The sequence below is a fragment of the Cyrtonyx montezumae genome, unplaced genomic scaffold (assembly GCF_038088225.1).
Source record: "Cyrtonyx montezumae isolate F1298 unplaced genomic scaffold, pur_monq_1.0 scaffold_24, whole genome shotgun sequence".
Taxonomy (NCBI): Eukaryota; Metazoa; Chordata; class Aves; order Galliformes; family Odontophoridae; genus Cyrtonyx; species Cyrtonyx montezumae.
This window is the reverse complement of record NW_027071981.1, coordinates 9941415-9958513: the sequence shown is the minus strand read 5'-3', so window position 1 is coordinate 9958513 and position 17099 is coordinate 9941415. Positions and strand designations below refer to the sequence as shown.

Below are 17099 nucleotides of genomic sequence, written 5' to 3'. Positions count from 1 at the left end.
ACAGACTTTATAAGAAGCAAGCTGGCAGGCTTGAATGTTCTTTTTTGCTCTATTTGTTCACCTGGGGGAGTCGCAGTATTATTACTTTTCTTTGGAAGTGGCTAAAGGTTGTAAGTATTATGAGCTTAGGTTGTCTGTGGTCTTTTCTAAGGCTACTGTTGTACCAAATTTGCACACACTTGTTTGACTGATTCCAGAAATATTACTGCAGAGAGCAGTAAAACCCTGCTGATTCCATAGGAAATATCATTATTCCAGAGACAGATATATGTGTATTTTATATTGCTGCAGGTTTTATTGCTTTAGGGGTTGGCAGATCAGTAGCACAGGAGCAGGGTCCAGCAGGAAACCAATTGCACTGCCATTTGCTGGCTTGCTTTGCATTTCACCTTTCTCACTTGGTTCTTAGGTTCGTCAGCATTCCCAGCACTCTCAGAAGCTTGTTAAAGCCAAGGAAGAAGTATGTAGAGCACACACTTCATAAAACATGCCTCAAAATAAAAAAAATAAAAAATAAAAAAACTGGAGTTGCCAGTGTTTTTGAAGACCAAATGCTTTGAAATGACTGGTGTATATGGATGCACACATACTCCTTTACTGTCTGAGCAATTGCAGCTCCTAGTGCTTCAGTGCATGCTAGATGTGTAGGATTGCACCTACATGTCTAAATCCTATCTAACTAATTCTGTGCTTTTATCCAGCTGCCTTGACGCCATTGTCGCATTTATGAGTTTGGACTCCTACAAGTGGCTGGCTAGAAAGTTTTACGGTGTAGCCAAAGCCTGTACTGTGCACTGCAGCAGTATGTAGGGGTACTTAAGGCAACACCAACTGTGCTTATCTGCCTGTTTAGTTCTGTGGAGAGAAAATCAGCCCCAGCTTCAGAATCATAAGAGCTTCAAGCACAGAGCACCTGTGAACTGATGTGTTTTGCTTTTCTGAAGAACTACTGGCTGGGGCTGGGTGCTGTGAAGTTTCTCTGGAGGTGAACTGGAGGTCTCTGTGCTGTGGCCCAGGGAATGGTGATGGGATGATGCTTGCAGCAATATTCATAGTGCTGCCTGCTTTGAAGTTCATTTAAGTTCCAGAGGCAGAGAACATCTATGCCATTTCTTGAAGTGTTTTCTCTTTTTCTTGAAAATGTTTCCTCTCTTCTGGCCTCTCCCAAAAAAAAACAAAACAAGACAAACAAAAAAAAAACATTGGAAACTTTCTAATTCTGTTTGTCTCCACTATTATATTTTGTCATTCCCCGTTCAGATTAGACAAAAGCACAGTAGCAAATGAATTAATTTAATTGCTCTGATCTCTCTCAACTGGGTGAAACAGAAAAATGAAACGCGGACTAAGAATGTGAACAGCGTGGTAGTTTTCTACAGGTCCCGTGTGCAGGTCGGATTTTTACCAGAGTAGCTATGAATTTATCATCATTGCTAGTGGGCAAACATGGGTGTGAAGTGCTTGCTAATTTAGTTCGCTGCCAAGGATAACACTCTTCAACAGAAACACTGGCTTGTTGGGATCCTTAGTAGTGTAAAGGCAGAGGTGTAGGGCCCGTTATCAGGATGCTGAAGAGGGAACCTCTCTCTTGGCATTTAACTAGGCCATTTCTGATGGGAAGACTAATTTTAAGATTGCTATGAACAACTGCTAAAGGAAATAGCAGTTCTCTTACTGCACTGTATAAATGAGGCCTGCAAAGGTGAAGAAATGAAAACACCAATTTAGTACCTCAGCTTTTAATGAAGGCAGCTTTTTCTAATCATAATTATATGATTTTAAACTGCAGTGCACAATGGGGTTCTACACATATCATGTTTACCATGATACTCAGAGGCCAAATTTAAATATTTTTGAGTTCTAGTAAGACTTAAACTTGAAATTCAGATTTGCTTTCTTGTTTTATAGATTACATAAATTTGCACAGATGTTGAAGAAGTGTCAAAAAGAAAAGTATCCCCCTTAATCACGAGTTTTTCCCACTGTCAGATATATCAGAAACTGAATGAACAAAAGTATATGTAGTATTCTATCAGCTGTTGTAGCTTGGTGTTTTGTGCACTGTGCTTCTGTACAAACGGAGGAAAGTCAGAGAAACTTCTTTTGACTTGTTTGTGTGCATCACATCAGGCCAAAGATCTGCCTACAAATCTGTGAAACACTGATTCCACTCGACAGTACCTGGCCATTTACAAATGGTAGCTGTGTAACTGCACCACTGCATTCTCTTACTTTGGTAAAGCTGCTGATACATTCACCTTTAGTGTTGTTTTATTTTGGATGCACCTGTCCTGTTCTCTAAAAAGTGTCTTTTATTTTTATTTATTTTTAATCTAAAAGATAATGTGCGTAGATAGTGCATTTGTGTATAGCAAATAGGAAAGAGGTATGCAAAGTGTAGGTTATGAATAGTATAATTATGAACCACTGTGAAATTAGTCAGGTTTTCTTAATCCTCAGTGCCTTTGATTTCTTGAAATTGTTCTGAAAAGGTGTGTGTGCCATTATCATTAGCATGCCATTTATCTGCATTTCATAAATTGATAAGAGAGTGCTTTAGAGCCAGAACAATGTTGTATTTCTTTTTATATATTTCTGTATATGAGCATGAGAAAGAAACAGGTGAAGCAAATAAGCTACAGCATCCATAGGAGAAAAGTGTTGAAATCTGTTCTGAGGTGCAGTTGAACCAAGCTGAAATAAAGTATAGCCATGGTTATTCTCCTGAGATAACAGGAGATTGCTCTGCATCTCACACAAGAGGCAGAAGTAGGTGAGTGAGGCAGATCTCTTATTGATGCCTTGTAGGCATGGAAAAGTAGGAAAGAACTGTGAGTAGAGATGCTGAGACAACTCCATGGAGAGAACAGGTATATTTAGAACATGTTTTAAGCAACTGAGGAAATAAGTAGATTCAAGAAATTGCTATTTGGAATTATTCTGAAAATCTCAGTCAAAAATAGATCCTATGTTCTAGAAAGATCATAGCTGTAGAAGCAACAGCTAAATAGAACTACAGTACAGAGTGTTGAGATCTTCCATAGGGCTGAGGAGCTTTCTCCAGAGGTGTTCAGCAGCTGTTAACTCTGTGACAGGGATATGCAAACAGTATTGGAAAATGCAGTCAGGTATTAAAAAGAGGAAGTAAAATGAAGTGAAAGAATTCCTGAGTTAAACACTTGAGAGAATTCCAGAGATTAGGAGCTGCAGGATGCACCACTGCCAGGTGTGACGCCAGGGTAGTAAGAGGGGGTGACACAAAAGATGCACTGAGGAGGTGAAGCTGGTTCCAGAAAGGTTTAAGTGAATGACCAAGAGGTCATTAAAGTGATTGTCTTAACGATTCAAGGGCAATAAAAATGAAAACACGCCAGTATCACAATCATCTGGAAAACCAGCAGCCTTATTCCTGAGTACCAATGCATGTGTGAAGCCTCCTTAGCTGGAAGCACGCTCAGGCCCAGGAGTTGACAGGCTTGTCACAGCAGCATTGCTCTTGCTCTGAGAACAAGATGCTGTCCGTGTTTCAGAAATACTTTTCACTCCTCTCTGGCTCAGATCAGGAAACTCCCTGCAAGTCACTTGGTCTGCTCTTGTCTTCATGATTCAGAGTTCCTACAATGTGATGGAAAAAAAAAATCTCCACTGGGGGAAAAAAAAAATAATCGCAAACTTTTACACCTTTTCCAAGCGATGTTGCAAAGTTTTCTGTTTTGAAAGACTAAAAGGTAAAGAAAATTGTTTAATTTTCATGGAAATGAGGGATGGGGGTGCAAAGGAAAAAAACTTTATCTTTCATCCTCCTTCCCCCCTCTTCAACGTGGACTTGGAAAAGGCAAGAACTCAATTTGGTGAAATAACTCATTTGGAATATCAATTATCCATCAAAGAGAGCTGGACTTACTTGAGCTGTCAAGAGGCTTGTGACTGCCACATGCAGGCCTTCAGAAGTAAAATCTGAGGAGGAAAGATGTTAGAAATCTTTTTCCTATATGACACACTGTCTCTCTGTCTTAAACAGCTCCTAATTAGTTCTTTTTCTCTCATCCCCACCCCTCTCTCTTTTTTTTTTTTTTTAATATACAGCACCAGGGAAAAATTGGAGTAAAATTTAATGTTGGAACAGATGACATCGCTATTGAAGAAATCAACGCAATCATTAATGATGGGAAATACCACGTAGTACGTTTCACAAGAAGTGGTGGTAATGCCACGTTACAGGTGGACAACTGGCCAGTTATCGAACGCTACCCAGCAGGTAAGGGTTTGCACAAACTTCTGGGAGTCAAAGGGGGATGCCTGGAGTTCTGATCATTTTGCTCCTCTTTTAATGCAAGGTCAGCTCTTTCTCGTTGTTTTAGTAGCTAATTAAGTAGTTAAAGAGACTGGAGCAATATGCAGTTCGTGATGATGGCATTTCCTAATGAATTTAAAAGCAGAAATTCAGGTTATTACTGGAAGTGGAAGATACAGCTGTCAGGGCATGAAATAGTGAGTTTGCTTCTTGTTTTCATTTGTTTATATGGGATTATTGTTTTAGGGGGGTAAAAGGCTTTGACAAAAGCTGAACAGTAAAGTGACTCAAATCAATCTCCAAATGATTGGGTAAAACGTTTCTAAAGAAAAGTTGTCTATGTTCTTTTAATTACAAGAGGTTAATAAAGCTCTCTGAAATTGTGAATTTAATGGAATTGTGCCAAAAAAAAAATAAATGAAAAGGTGCATCGGTTATTAGTTGTACAACCAACTCATGTAAAATGTAAGCTGTGTAATAACACATAGATTGATCCAAAAGTAACGCCTCCTATGTATTTCCATGGAAACTACGAGAGATACAAAGAGAGCAGTTAACAGTAGAGGAAATTCTCAGCTATAAAACATTCTTCTTCACTGTAGTCACCACCATTAGCTGTGCTTTTCGCCAGCAATAAGCAAGACCCTGCATGCTGCACCTATATAATCCTGCACCAATGAAGGTTACATTGTCACTGTCACCACGACTGAAATGCACCACTCGCTGCCTCAGTGTGCTCACAGACACTGTCAGTGGGTGCTTCAACACACTTCAGTGTCAGCCACCATTGTGTCCTTCTGCTGCCATCTGCCCCACGGCAACAGCTGTAATGGGATATTGGTGGGAAGTTTCAACCTCTGCTGCCATCCCACCAACATCCACTTCTGGAGCTGCGGGCCAGTCTACTAAAACAGGAGGCATTACTTTCAGAGCAGCCCTCTTATTACTGCAAGTAATGCTGCTTACTTCAGCAGAACCACTTGTGTGAATACAGCATTTCCTTGATAGAGCCCAGATTTAATTTTATGCAAATGCCACACCCTGCAGATTGCTGTGTGACTAATTTCATTCATTTTTGAAGGCAGCAGGTTGTTTTTTTTTTTCAGATATGCAGTTCATTACTGAATAGCATCACATTGCCATTGAGGTTTACATGTGAGTCTGCATGTTACCTCTTAATGGCATGTGTGTTCATACTAATTAAACAAAAAGCAGCAAATCCAGAGATGTAAGTGAAAGGTATTCCAGTTTGCCTGTTTTCTATTACAGAAATGATAGTTCTGATTTTAAAGTTTTCTTCATTTTGGGGGTGGAATAGCATGATGAGTAAGCCATTCCCCATAGTAGTCACTGATATTTAGGACTTGTTCTTTGATTGGTGTCTCAGTAGCAGTCCAGCAGTAAAACTGCATTTTAAGTGGAATATCACTTTTCAAATAATTTCCTGGAGATAATTAAGAATTTAAAAATGAAAATATATATTGCAAGTGAAATTATGAATAGCAGGAATTGTTTTATTAATATATATATCTTGTATGAATGAGAGAGACACTTTTGAGTGACAGTAGTGATTCATGGCCTCAAGATAGACATACCTCTGAAAGGGGGGAGAGAATACTGAATGAAATATGTCCCATGTTCTTTCAGATATTCCTTTTTCCCTCTTACTATCCCTCTTGTGTTCTGACTTATACAACATTTAGTAAATGATAGTTGAAATAAGATAGTAGCAACTAGAGATGAGTCTTAGTTTGTTGTCAAGCTGTATTTAGCAGAACCTGATGCATATTACATAAATTATAGATATGAGAATGTTTTCTTCACCATTTCTGTTCTGTTTCTTCATGAAAATGCAAAGTGACTTAAAACAAGGGAGAAATGAATTTGAGTTCTGAGGATATTGGACCACTGAATTTCTTTTACTCAATATAGATCAATACAGAAAATAGAGTGATTTCCTCGGGATGAGAAATAGAATGATTTCCTTGGGACAGAGTTAATAGATTGCAGGATTATTTCTTTGGAGAAATAAATAAAGCTTTTTGAGTTTCTTTGAGCAACCCATGCACAACCAACGCCTGAAGGCGTTTTCAGTTGCTTCAACAGATGAGGTACAGAATCTGTTGGGTTGCTTTATTGATGGATCTTCCAGGACTGCTTCAGTTTTCTTAGTTTCTTTAACTTCCATTTCCCTAGTAATATTTTACCACTCTTATATTCTTAGGCGTTGCTTGTGAAATCTTTCTTCTCCCTTTTCCATCCTTTGTCCCTTGCTTCCATCATGAAAGCATCTAATCATATTTTATCTTTTCATGCTGCTCCATTATGTTGGACAGTCTTCAGTTTAACCCTTTCTAAATGCTAATTCCTTCATAGACTGATTTTATGAAGAGTGGCCTGTCCAGATGACCAAACTCCATTTGAGCAATGTTGATTGGCACCATATTAAAAGTTATCACTGTCATTTCAGCTCTAAAGGTAGTATTTCTAAAAGGTGATGTCTTAATGATGTAGAACGACACAGTTCAACAAATACTGCTACGCCCAATTTACATGCTGTACTGCTGTTGCTGTTTCAGGGACTGGCAGTATTGCTTGGTAGTAGTGATTAACCAGCTAACTTCCTCATTGCTCCTGTTTTTGTTAAAAGACGTTTTGAAAATGTACAGTATGGACTGAATTTGTTGACATTTGTATGATTGAGGGCTCATTAGCTTTCAGTGCAGTGCTAAAAAGAATATTCTTTTTTGCTTTGTGCCTGTTTACAGAATTTCTTCTTTCTGTATAATTTGTTAATTTCTCCACTACTGTATGTGAGCACAGGCTTATCCCTCCTTCTTCTGTGATTTGTTTTTGTTTTTAATTATTAAGAATAGGAACAAAATTAACAGCTTCATTACTGAGTTTGCTATTCTTAAATACGCTTATTTCCTTTTTTAAAACAAACAACAAATCAATTGGTTGCCTAAAGCATAGCAGCTGATCAATTCTCCTTTCCTTCCATGGAACTATTATGCTCTGAATACTTCTGTTTGGAGCGTCTGAATACAAGACATTGCTTGTTATTGATCAGCATCTAAAAATACAGAGTGAAATGTTCTGAGAGTTCTAGTCATGTTCAGGATTTTCCAGTTTTGTTGCCTATATATCCTTCATCCAGCCCCACCTATCTGCTGCAGAGAATGGCATAGAGGATTGTCTCAAATCTGAGTAACAGTTGGTGTTGTGTCACAAGCAGTGGAAGCTATCCTGGGATGAGTATAGGGATGCTGCAGGGCTGTGTAGGGATGGTGTCAGGCAGGCCAAGGCCCAACTGGAACTGAATTTGGCAGGGTGTGCATAGAAGAACAAGAAAGGTGAACTCCCTTATTGATCAATGCAGGCATACTGGTAAAAATGGACAAGCGGAAAGCTGAGGTAGAACAACATTTTACCTCAGTCTTCACTGGGTGACTACTTTTCATATAGTCCTTGAGCAGATGATTTGGAAGCTGGAGAGTGTGGCTTCAGTAAGGGCCAACCTAGTGGCCTTCTGCATCAATGATGGCTTAACTGCATCAATGGACAAGGAAAGAGCCATTGATGTCATCAATCTGGACTTCAGTAAGACTCCACATACATGCTCCCATAACATCTTTCTCTCTAAATTGGGAAAAGGTGGATTTGATAGGTGGACTGATCAATGGACTAAAACTGGTTGCAAGATTGTACCTAGAGGGGTAGTCAATCGCTCAGTGCCTGGATGGAGATCAGTGATGAGTGGTGTCCTCTGGCACAGCTCTGGCACAGGCTGCTCAGAGAAGTGGCGGATAACCCGTTCCTAGAGACATTCAAGGTCAGGCTAGACAGGGCTCTAAGCAGCCTGATCAAGCTGTATGTGTCCCAGTTCATTGGAAGGGAGTTGGACTAGATGACTTCTAAATGTCCCTTCCAACTCAAATGATTCTGTGATTCTCTAAATAGGTGAAGATCTTCAGTGTTACCACATGGCCGGATGATTTTCAGAAACAAGGGCTTAGATCTCAGTATGTACTTGCATTCTTCTGTATTCCCATCAAAGTTTTTTGTTGTTTTTTTTTTACTGCAGTTCTTCCCTTGCCCCTCTGAGTGCAGGGCTAAATGTGTGGGGATGCACACTTCAATTTCTGCCTTCTGTTAAACGTTCATCCTGCTTTCCCCCTTTCCCATTCTGTCAGTTGCTGACAGGTAGCCTTATGATTAGGAATGGCATAGTTTTTTTAGGAATGGAATGGGTTTTTTGCTAGAGAACTGAAATGCCCAGATCTACGGTGGATTTGTATATTCCATCTTTCTTAACTAAACTTGATATTATCTCTCTTGATTTAATGTTTGCCATTCTATCCACCCTCCTGAATAACTTTATTATTTCACCTTGGCTTGTTTTACAGGTAATGATTTCCTATTAACTGGAATGCAGTGTAATTTCCAATCATATTAAGTAGGAATAAGAAAACTGCTGACTGTGCAGTCAAAGCTCCTGATCAATAGACTAAAACAATCTGCCATGCAGATCCTTTCTTCTCCTGATAGCTTATCTTTGTGCTTCAAAGCTTTGTTTTACTTGGCTGTCCTGACTACCTGTCTGCTGCTGTGGCTGTACTGCACAGCTGTAGCAACTCCAGCTGCTACTGTGAACTGGCTGCCCTCGTAAATTCAGTTTGTAAATAATTATAGAATGCAATGCAGATTGACTAAGAATGCTTTTCTGGGAGGAAACCAAAGCACTTGTTAATTTGGGTCAAATAGAAGTAATAATTATAGACAAAAGAGAAGCAAAATTACAGGAAATTGAGTTTAGTAATAGGAAAATGTTAAATTCTGTATTTTCTAAATAAAATATTTTTTGAATTTTCATGTCAAGATTGCCCACTATTTATAAGCAGTTACGGTGACCTGAGATCAAAGCATTTCATTCAGTTTGAAGCAATCTTTTCTTCTGTACCTGAAAAAAAAATCTCTTTCAAATCAAATCAGATGGTGGGGAATAAAAATAACTCTCATAGCAGTACTCATAACCAGCAAAACAATTTCCCTAATTTTTCTAATTTTCTTTTATTATTAAAAGATGTACACTTCACCAGTCTGGGAAAATGTATTGGAACAGGCTGCGTGACATTCATTCCAAAGCTACAATCATCACCATTTATTGTGAGGGATTTACAGAATCAGTTTTCCATGAATAAACCTTCACTTCATGCTGTCACAGGGAATTTGTCCAATGCTGAGACTTATTCAAAAAAAAAAAAAAAAAAGAAAGAAAAGAGAAAAAGGCCAACAAGGCACAACCAGTCAGTGTACCAGAGGGAACCTACTGTTCTACTCTTCAAGATTTCCATCATAGATGCAGAGTTGTCTGGATGTTGGCCTACTGATTTCAAAGCTGTTCACACTGCTAGAAATACTCTGCAGTCTGGAAGATGTAGCCTGCTGTAGGCGAATACCTACAACAAAACCTTCCCAGTCATACCAGAGCCCTGGACAGCCTTTGAAAAGCTTAACTAAGTTACTGCTGTCCTCAAGTGCCCCAAAGTGCATCACATGTTGTCAGAGCTATGCCTGTAAGACCTACTACATCTGACAGCACAGATATCTCACATGCAGTTCACACAAAGACTGACCAAAATACTACTACTGGAACAGATGTATCTCTGTGATCAGGGAGTATAAATTATGACTGAGTGTATACACCAAAGAGGAATCTATGCAGTAGTCCACGTACTTTGGCAGAAGATCAAACCACAGGCTGACAATATGGTTAGTGCCAAGTACCTCTGCAGTATGGCAATTGGCAGCTGAAGCTCTTGGGACTTTTGTACAGTACATAATAATTCTGTTTGTTGTTGTTATTGCTGTTATTTAATGTTGTTGTTGTTGTCATTGCTGTGTTGTTTTTTTTTTGTTTTATCACTTAAAAACATGAGAGCACGTGTGTTGTCTCTGGCTCTTTGAGCTAAATGAGACGGCTAGGTGAATGGGACATTAAATGCTTCTCTTGGTCTCCGAATTCTGGAAATGAGTCAGGGTATCTGCCAGCTAGCTTAGCTCCCCAAGAAACTTTGTTGGCACTCTTAAAATAAAAGGTGGCAATTCTGCTGACCTTTTTTCCTCTTACAGCAAAAACACTGAGTTCAACTGGTGTGACCGAGATAGCCACCTAACATCATCTCTCCCATGAGGCCTTCCCAAGTCTCACACAATAGACCCAGGCAGACTCTACTTCTAGCTGGCTCACTCTGTACTTGTGACAGGAACTTATCTGCCAGATCCTTTAGCACTTGCTTGTCATGACAGTATAATATTTCCAGTTCATATATGAGTAGTTGAAATGTCTCATTAGGACGGAGAGAGCTGATCTAGAGATTTCTTCTTTCTTTTAGTTGACCATGGAATAGCTCATCGGTGCCATGTATTATGTGGGTGGTTGATAGTAGACTCCATGACACTATCTGCTTTGCTACCTGTTCCTGTAATCCTAACTCACAGGCTCCCTCACTGACACTGCTGGATCTCTTTTAAGACTCTGCTAAGATCAGGCAAAATAGTTTGACTGGATGACTTTTTTTTTCTCTTGTTATATACAGCTGTTGCATTTTCTATTCACAAATAGAAATAGTAGCATGCCCTGTTGGATATCTGTATTTAAAATCTTAAAACGTTCAGGGACAGCGATTATCTGTCTTGACTTCTAATTCCACAAGTTCATTACAAATATATTGCTTCCCTCTGGGTTTTAAAGATCTGGACTGAGAAGAGATACATTCCCTTCAGTCATTTGAGTCTTCTCATCATCAGCTTTATCACAAAGTGACCTGAATTCTTTCCGTGATCTCTTTTTGTTTACATGACCCAATATCCTCTGGTTTAAAATTTATTTTGCTTACTTTGAAAGACTTCTTTAGATAGAGTTTTGGCAGTTCTACTTGCATTTTTTATGTACATTTCTAATTCTGAAATGTATTGTTTTCTTTGCTGATTAAATTTGCTTTTTTTTACTTCCTTCTGCAGTGTAGTCTATGATGGCATAGCTGTTCAGCCTACAAGGTCTCACTCTGTATATTTTAACCTTGCAAGTGCAAGTCCAAATATATTTTTTATGTTTTACCTTCAAGAACTTCCAAATGTCCTTCCTGGCTGAGTCCATCAATCCCTCAGACTGATTACATAATGTAGTTTCTTTCACTTTATCAAATTTTGTTCTTTTGAAATCAAGAATCTGACTTGCGGGTTTATTTTTGGTTGTCCTTGTATTAATTTGAATCAACTCATGATCACTCAATCAAAAAACGTCACCTACAATTAACTTTTCTCTATTGCTTTCATTATTTATTCAAAGTGAAGCTAAAATAGCATTATTTCCTATTTTTTCCACTGAGCAAGTTCTTCAATGAGTAGTATAGGAAGCCATTCTCTACTTGTATTCATACACTTATGTTCAACTATAACGTAAATGAAAAAAAGGTTTTTAGCAGGAAGTAAAACAATTTGAAAATAACGCAAAGAAAAATGTGAAATTCACTTCAGCAAGTCCTCCAGAGTATAGTAAGGTGTGAGAAACTCATTTAGCAGGAATCAAAATAGATTAAAAATTAATCAGACTTACTGAGACAGAAACCAGCGTTTAAGTGATGGATGTAACTAGGGCAGCATGCTCCTTTACCTTTGTTAATATGTAATTGCACAACTGATTTCTTGCATCTTTTTCTGATGGGTGAAGCTGTGACTACTGTTTGGTATGATCAAATATATTTTCCAGCTCACATCTAGGACCCACTTTCAGTATGATTCTAGTCGTCGTGTGAAAGATTGATTCTAACAAAAATAGTGACCTATTTTTCCATTCTCTTTGGGAGACCCCTGTTACAGCTTAACCAAATTCAAAGCTTGATGTTGTTTGTTTATTCAAAAATAAAAATAAAAAAAGGATCACTCCTGCCTTTGAGAGAATATGAAATTGATCTATCCTGTCTTCTTTAGTTAAAGAGCCTAGGTAATACCCAAACAAGACACTAAAGTCTCTTTTCAAAAAGTGGTTCCCAAATCAACTTTTTAATTTGACAGCTTATCAGGATTTTCTCTCAGATAATAATACATAATAATAGATGACGCTTCTTTAAGTCAGCTGACAGATCTTTCCTTTTTCCTTTGTTATTCATCTTGGATATCCTGGTGAAATACAAAGGCTCATCCCTTCTTAGAGTTGATAGATCCTGTAATTAAATTCAGATCTTGATAAAACGTGTGGTTCAGTTGTCGTTACTTGATCACAGAAGGCACAACACCTTTCAGTTAAATACTGCACAATGGCACAAATGCATTTAGATTAGAAGAGGAAAGAAAATTTCAAATGAGCAGTGAGTCAGAAAGAGGTGTTCTAAAATCCTGGATGAAAGTGATATATCTCATTTTTGTTTCTTGTGGTAAAGGACGGTACCAGAATTAAGACCACAGGATGTGGGAATTGAAGTTAAAGAAAGTAGAAAGTGGAAGCAAAAAGAGAACTGACAGTGAGATATGGCAGATATATCACAGCAGGTTGCATTCACCTCTTCAGGAATGCCATTGTTAACAAACCCATTAAAAGATGAAGTATAGCCAACACATAGGAAATCATTTCCACACTTCATTTTGTTTGAACCCAACTGGCGCATTTTCCATGTAACCTACAGTATCACTACTTATCTAGCACAGTAAGATAAATTGAACATGAGGCATCAATGTGGTGTTGGTTGAGAGGAAAAAAAGAAAAATCAAATCACTTAACAAGCAATTTTAACTACTCAGTAGCTTTTTTACAATGTATTACTTTTTATAGAATCAGTGTCTTAAAATATATTTGTCAGTCTTCTTTTCTCCCAGGAAAGGACCACGTTGTAAAAGCCAAACTATTTCTGTTTCCTTTCAGCCTGCCTTCTGGAGGGTTCGTAGCTGTCTTGTTTGAGTTTACACAGGATTTTACTTAACGCATCACTCACTAAGCCAAACTAATATCCACTAAATTCAGTAAAATTACTAGTGTGTGACAAATACTAATGCGAACAAGCATTGATATGGTTGCAACAACGCTCCTCATTTTAGATTACCAACATGATGGGCACATGCATGCATTTCCTCTAATGCAGACACTGACGCTGTCATTGGCTGATAGAGCACATGAGAGAAGACCATGATGTACTTCTACTGTGCACTTCTCCTGTGATGCAATTTGTTTCCATTAGCTCCTGGAGCAACACTGAAGTCAACCTGAAATGGGAACCTTTTTCAGAACAGAACAAATCAATGCAATGTTGAGCATTCCAACTGGACAATCTATCATACAGAAAACAAAATTAATTTTTTCTGCGATGCCGTTGTGTTTTAGATGCTCTCAGAAAATGAGATTTTTTTTTATTTGAGACATATTTGTGCACGTGTCCCCAGATATATTTTGCTGCTATTGTGAAGTATGACAGAACAATAGTGCTTTATGTCTTCAGGATAAGAACTTCCATTAAACTAACTATTTCAGAAGCAGTCACTGTAACCCATACTGCAGCAGGGAGAACAGCAACTTGCTCTGTCCTAGATACATTTTCAAAAGACCAAACTGCTTTAACTAGCTATCCACAAATAAACAATTTGTTGCTGTCCTGAATGTATGAGCACATGCGTGCTTTAGACTCTCTTTCTCCATTTTGTATCATGTGAACTCAGGACAGAATTTTCATATTAAAGTAGCTATGTACATCTGTCTCATCATCTTGTGTGGTTTGCTTTCTGCAGTCTCGAGCCCTAACGGTTAAAACAAACACAAAACCTAGAAACTGCAGCATCTACACTTTCAGAATAACATTTTCTTAAACGTTTTGTGATTAGTGGCAACTCAATTCTAACCAGTATTATGGTTGCATTCTACAATTCTATCATATTGCTATATGTAGGAATTCACTGCTAAAGGAGTTACCTTGAGCAGAAGTCTTTTCTTTTGCAGCTTATCCTGCCTATAAGAATAAGTGACTTGACTGTATGATCTATGCAACCATGACCCATTATGAGCTGCACATCAGTCAGACTCTGTAGGGTAAATCATCTCAAAGATATTTGAAGGAAGAAATCAAGCATCTATTGTTGTATCAGAAGTGCGATAGGTAGAGAAACAGCCAGATATCAAACTCATCTAAGCAACAGTTAATCGAATTAGAGGCAATGAACTGGGGTTTTACAAAATTGAGATGTGAATAAAGTAAAGGACTCAGGAGCAAAGAGTGTTTTCCTTAACTGCCCCAGTAATGAGGAATGGCAAGTAAAGAAATAGGCGAGTCCACGTCACCAGCATCTGACTTCAAGACTAGCACCTCTGCCAGCATTTGGGGTTTTAGTATCATGGAGGAGTCTTCAAGAAAGGAGGTCTGCTGGGACCTGACAGGACACATCTGTCTCCATAGGAGAAATGTTTTTTAGCACATAACCTGGCAAAACTGATAGAGAGGGCAGAGTTCAGCTTCCCAGACCTAAATAGGAAATATCACACTGGTGTGACCAGCACAAAACATCACGTGTTTCTGTGACAAGAGATTTTAGAAATTGTTCTGTGGGTGAAGAAGGCTGAAATGTAACAACACTTGGGGATTTAGCCACCCCTCACAGCAACTTGAAAATAGGCACTGGAACAGGTACCAAGTTTGTGCCTGTATATGGTGTCTGTGGTGCTATGGGAAAAAAGTGGTCTGTGTGTGTAAAACTAGCCTAAAAGAGGTTATTTTTTGTTACTTTATAGTGATGAAAGAAAAAGTAAGAAATTTTTGTGATTACAATATATGTACTTTCAGGAGGAGAAAACGCTGGGTGCTTAGAGTGCTCTTTAGCAGTTCCTAGAAAGTCATAACCAGGACTAAGAAACTGAAACAAGAAATAGAGCTCATTATTTCAAATTCATTGCTGAATGATTTTCTTTTACTGTGTGTCATAGTGTCAGGATAAGATATTTCCTGGAAGAGCTGTTTAAGCACATTACAGGTTATGAAATAACCAAATAATAGATTTTTGGCTGTATAAAGAATGAAGCTGGTACATCTTAATATCCTGTGGTATACAGATCAGATCAAGCTTGAATCTATATTAGGAATTTATTATTAATATAAGAATACTTAACTGCTATGCTAGCATTGTGTTCTTAATTGAGATGTGAGTGCACCTTCCCATGAATTAAGCAAGTCATACCAGAAAAAAAAAAAAAAAAAGAACACATTTCTGAGTACAATTTCTGTTGGAAAGATGATAATATTCTTATCTAATTCCTTCAACATAGTGGATTTCAGTAGATTTTTGAAAGGTCAAGTGGTTTCCTGAGGAAAAAGTTGAAGTGTAAACTGTGCTAGCAGAGCTGTTTTCTTTCTAAATTTGTTCTTTTCCCTATTTAACATTTCATAAGTGTTTAAAAGTAGAAGTAGTCTACCTTTTGCATCCTGTATTAGTAAATGTATTCATATAAAAGGGATTGAAAAATTAAGCATATTGACTTTTAAATACTGATTAAATATTTCCTTTCGATTTCATTTACACGTAAATTGTTCAATATCAATAGATTTTTTTGTGGGTTTTTTTTTTCTTTTTTCATTCTCAGGAAAAATTCTGATTAACTCTGAAAATCAGAAGGATAAATTCAGATCTCCATAAAAGTAAGCTGGTATCTTTGGGTTGTACATCTATAATGTGATCTCGTTAGCTTAGAAACAGAATTGCTCCTCCCATAAAAATGTGTTTTGGGCAACAGCTTAAAGGATTTGGATATGTCAACTTAACTAGTGCAGGTCAGTTCCATACATTAGATGTGGTTGGTATTGGAGCAGGTGGCTTTCCCTTCTTGATCCCCAAGACTTCCTTGAAACCAGGTGTGACACGATAACATCCAAGTTCTGTAGCCTCAACAACCTTTTGAAACCATGAGACAGCAATCGACTTGAGAACTTGCTTCCGTGGTTGATGTCCAGCGTGTCTTTAAGTGCCTTTGAACAGTAGGGTGCACTGAAATAAACTTCTGCAGTAGGAATGACCAGTGAAGACTGTGAATCTCTCACCTATCTCCCTCTCCTTTCAGTCACTTTATACAGCAGTGGGTCTTTTTCTCATTTTCATATAAACCATAAGAAAAGTCATGAAGCACCAATTTCAGGAAAGTGACAAGTGTTTTACAATAACAATCTCTCCTCTCCCTTGAGATCTTCCTAAGTCATAAAGGAAGAAAACACTATAGAAGAATTTTAATGTAGAAATCCATGGTATTTAAGTAACAGAGTTTTTAATTTTCTTTAAAGTCAGAATCTCAAAGCAAAATAACATTTCACCATAATTCTCAATCTTCTCAAACTACAAAAAAAAAAAAAAAAAGCAACAAAATACTCATAAGTAAAGTGTAATCACAAGGGGAAAACACTTAGCTAATCTGAAATCCTTTGCAGATTTATCAGAAATCAGCTGTGTTTCTTGATAGTTACGGTGACATGCTACGTGTTGCAGTTGAAATTAAATGGAAAAGTTTTACTTTATAGGAAATATAAAATGGGGGCATCAATTTATTTCACTTTTTAACAGATAAAACAAAACCACTGCTGGAGTCTACCCATGGCCATTACACTATTGTGTGGTGGACTCCTCATTATAGTTCTGCTGTCTTAAAACACTCCTTTTATCTCAGTGAGCATCTGTTTCTGTTATTTACAGTTTCTGTCTCTGCTTTGCCAAAAGCATTTTAAAGAAACCAACTTATGTGTACAAGTTTAAATCTTTCAATTTGGAATAGATTATTCTC

The 17099-nt window shown here is 37.9% G+C and overlaps 1 protein-coding gene across 19 annotated transcripts in view; it reads left to right on the top strand.

The window, feature by feature from the left end:
• The window catches only part of NRXN1 (neurexin 1), a 625130-nt gene that overhangs the window by 512739 nt on the left and 95292 nt on the right, over nt 1-17099 (top strand). For all 19 annotated transcript variants that reach the window (XM_065739655.1, XM_065739653.1, XM_065739648.1 and 16 more), the window contains one exon: nt 4087-4258. In XM_065739655.1, coding sequence (XP_065595727.1) covers nt 4087-4258 — 172 coding nt within the window. The remainder of the gene's footprint in view (nt 1-4086; nt 4259-17099) is intronic.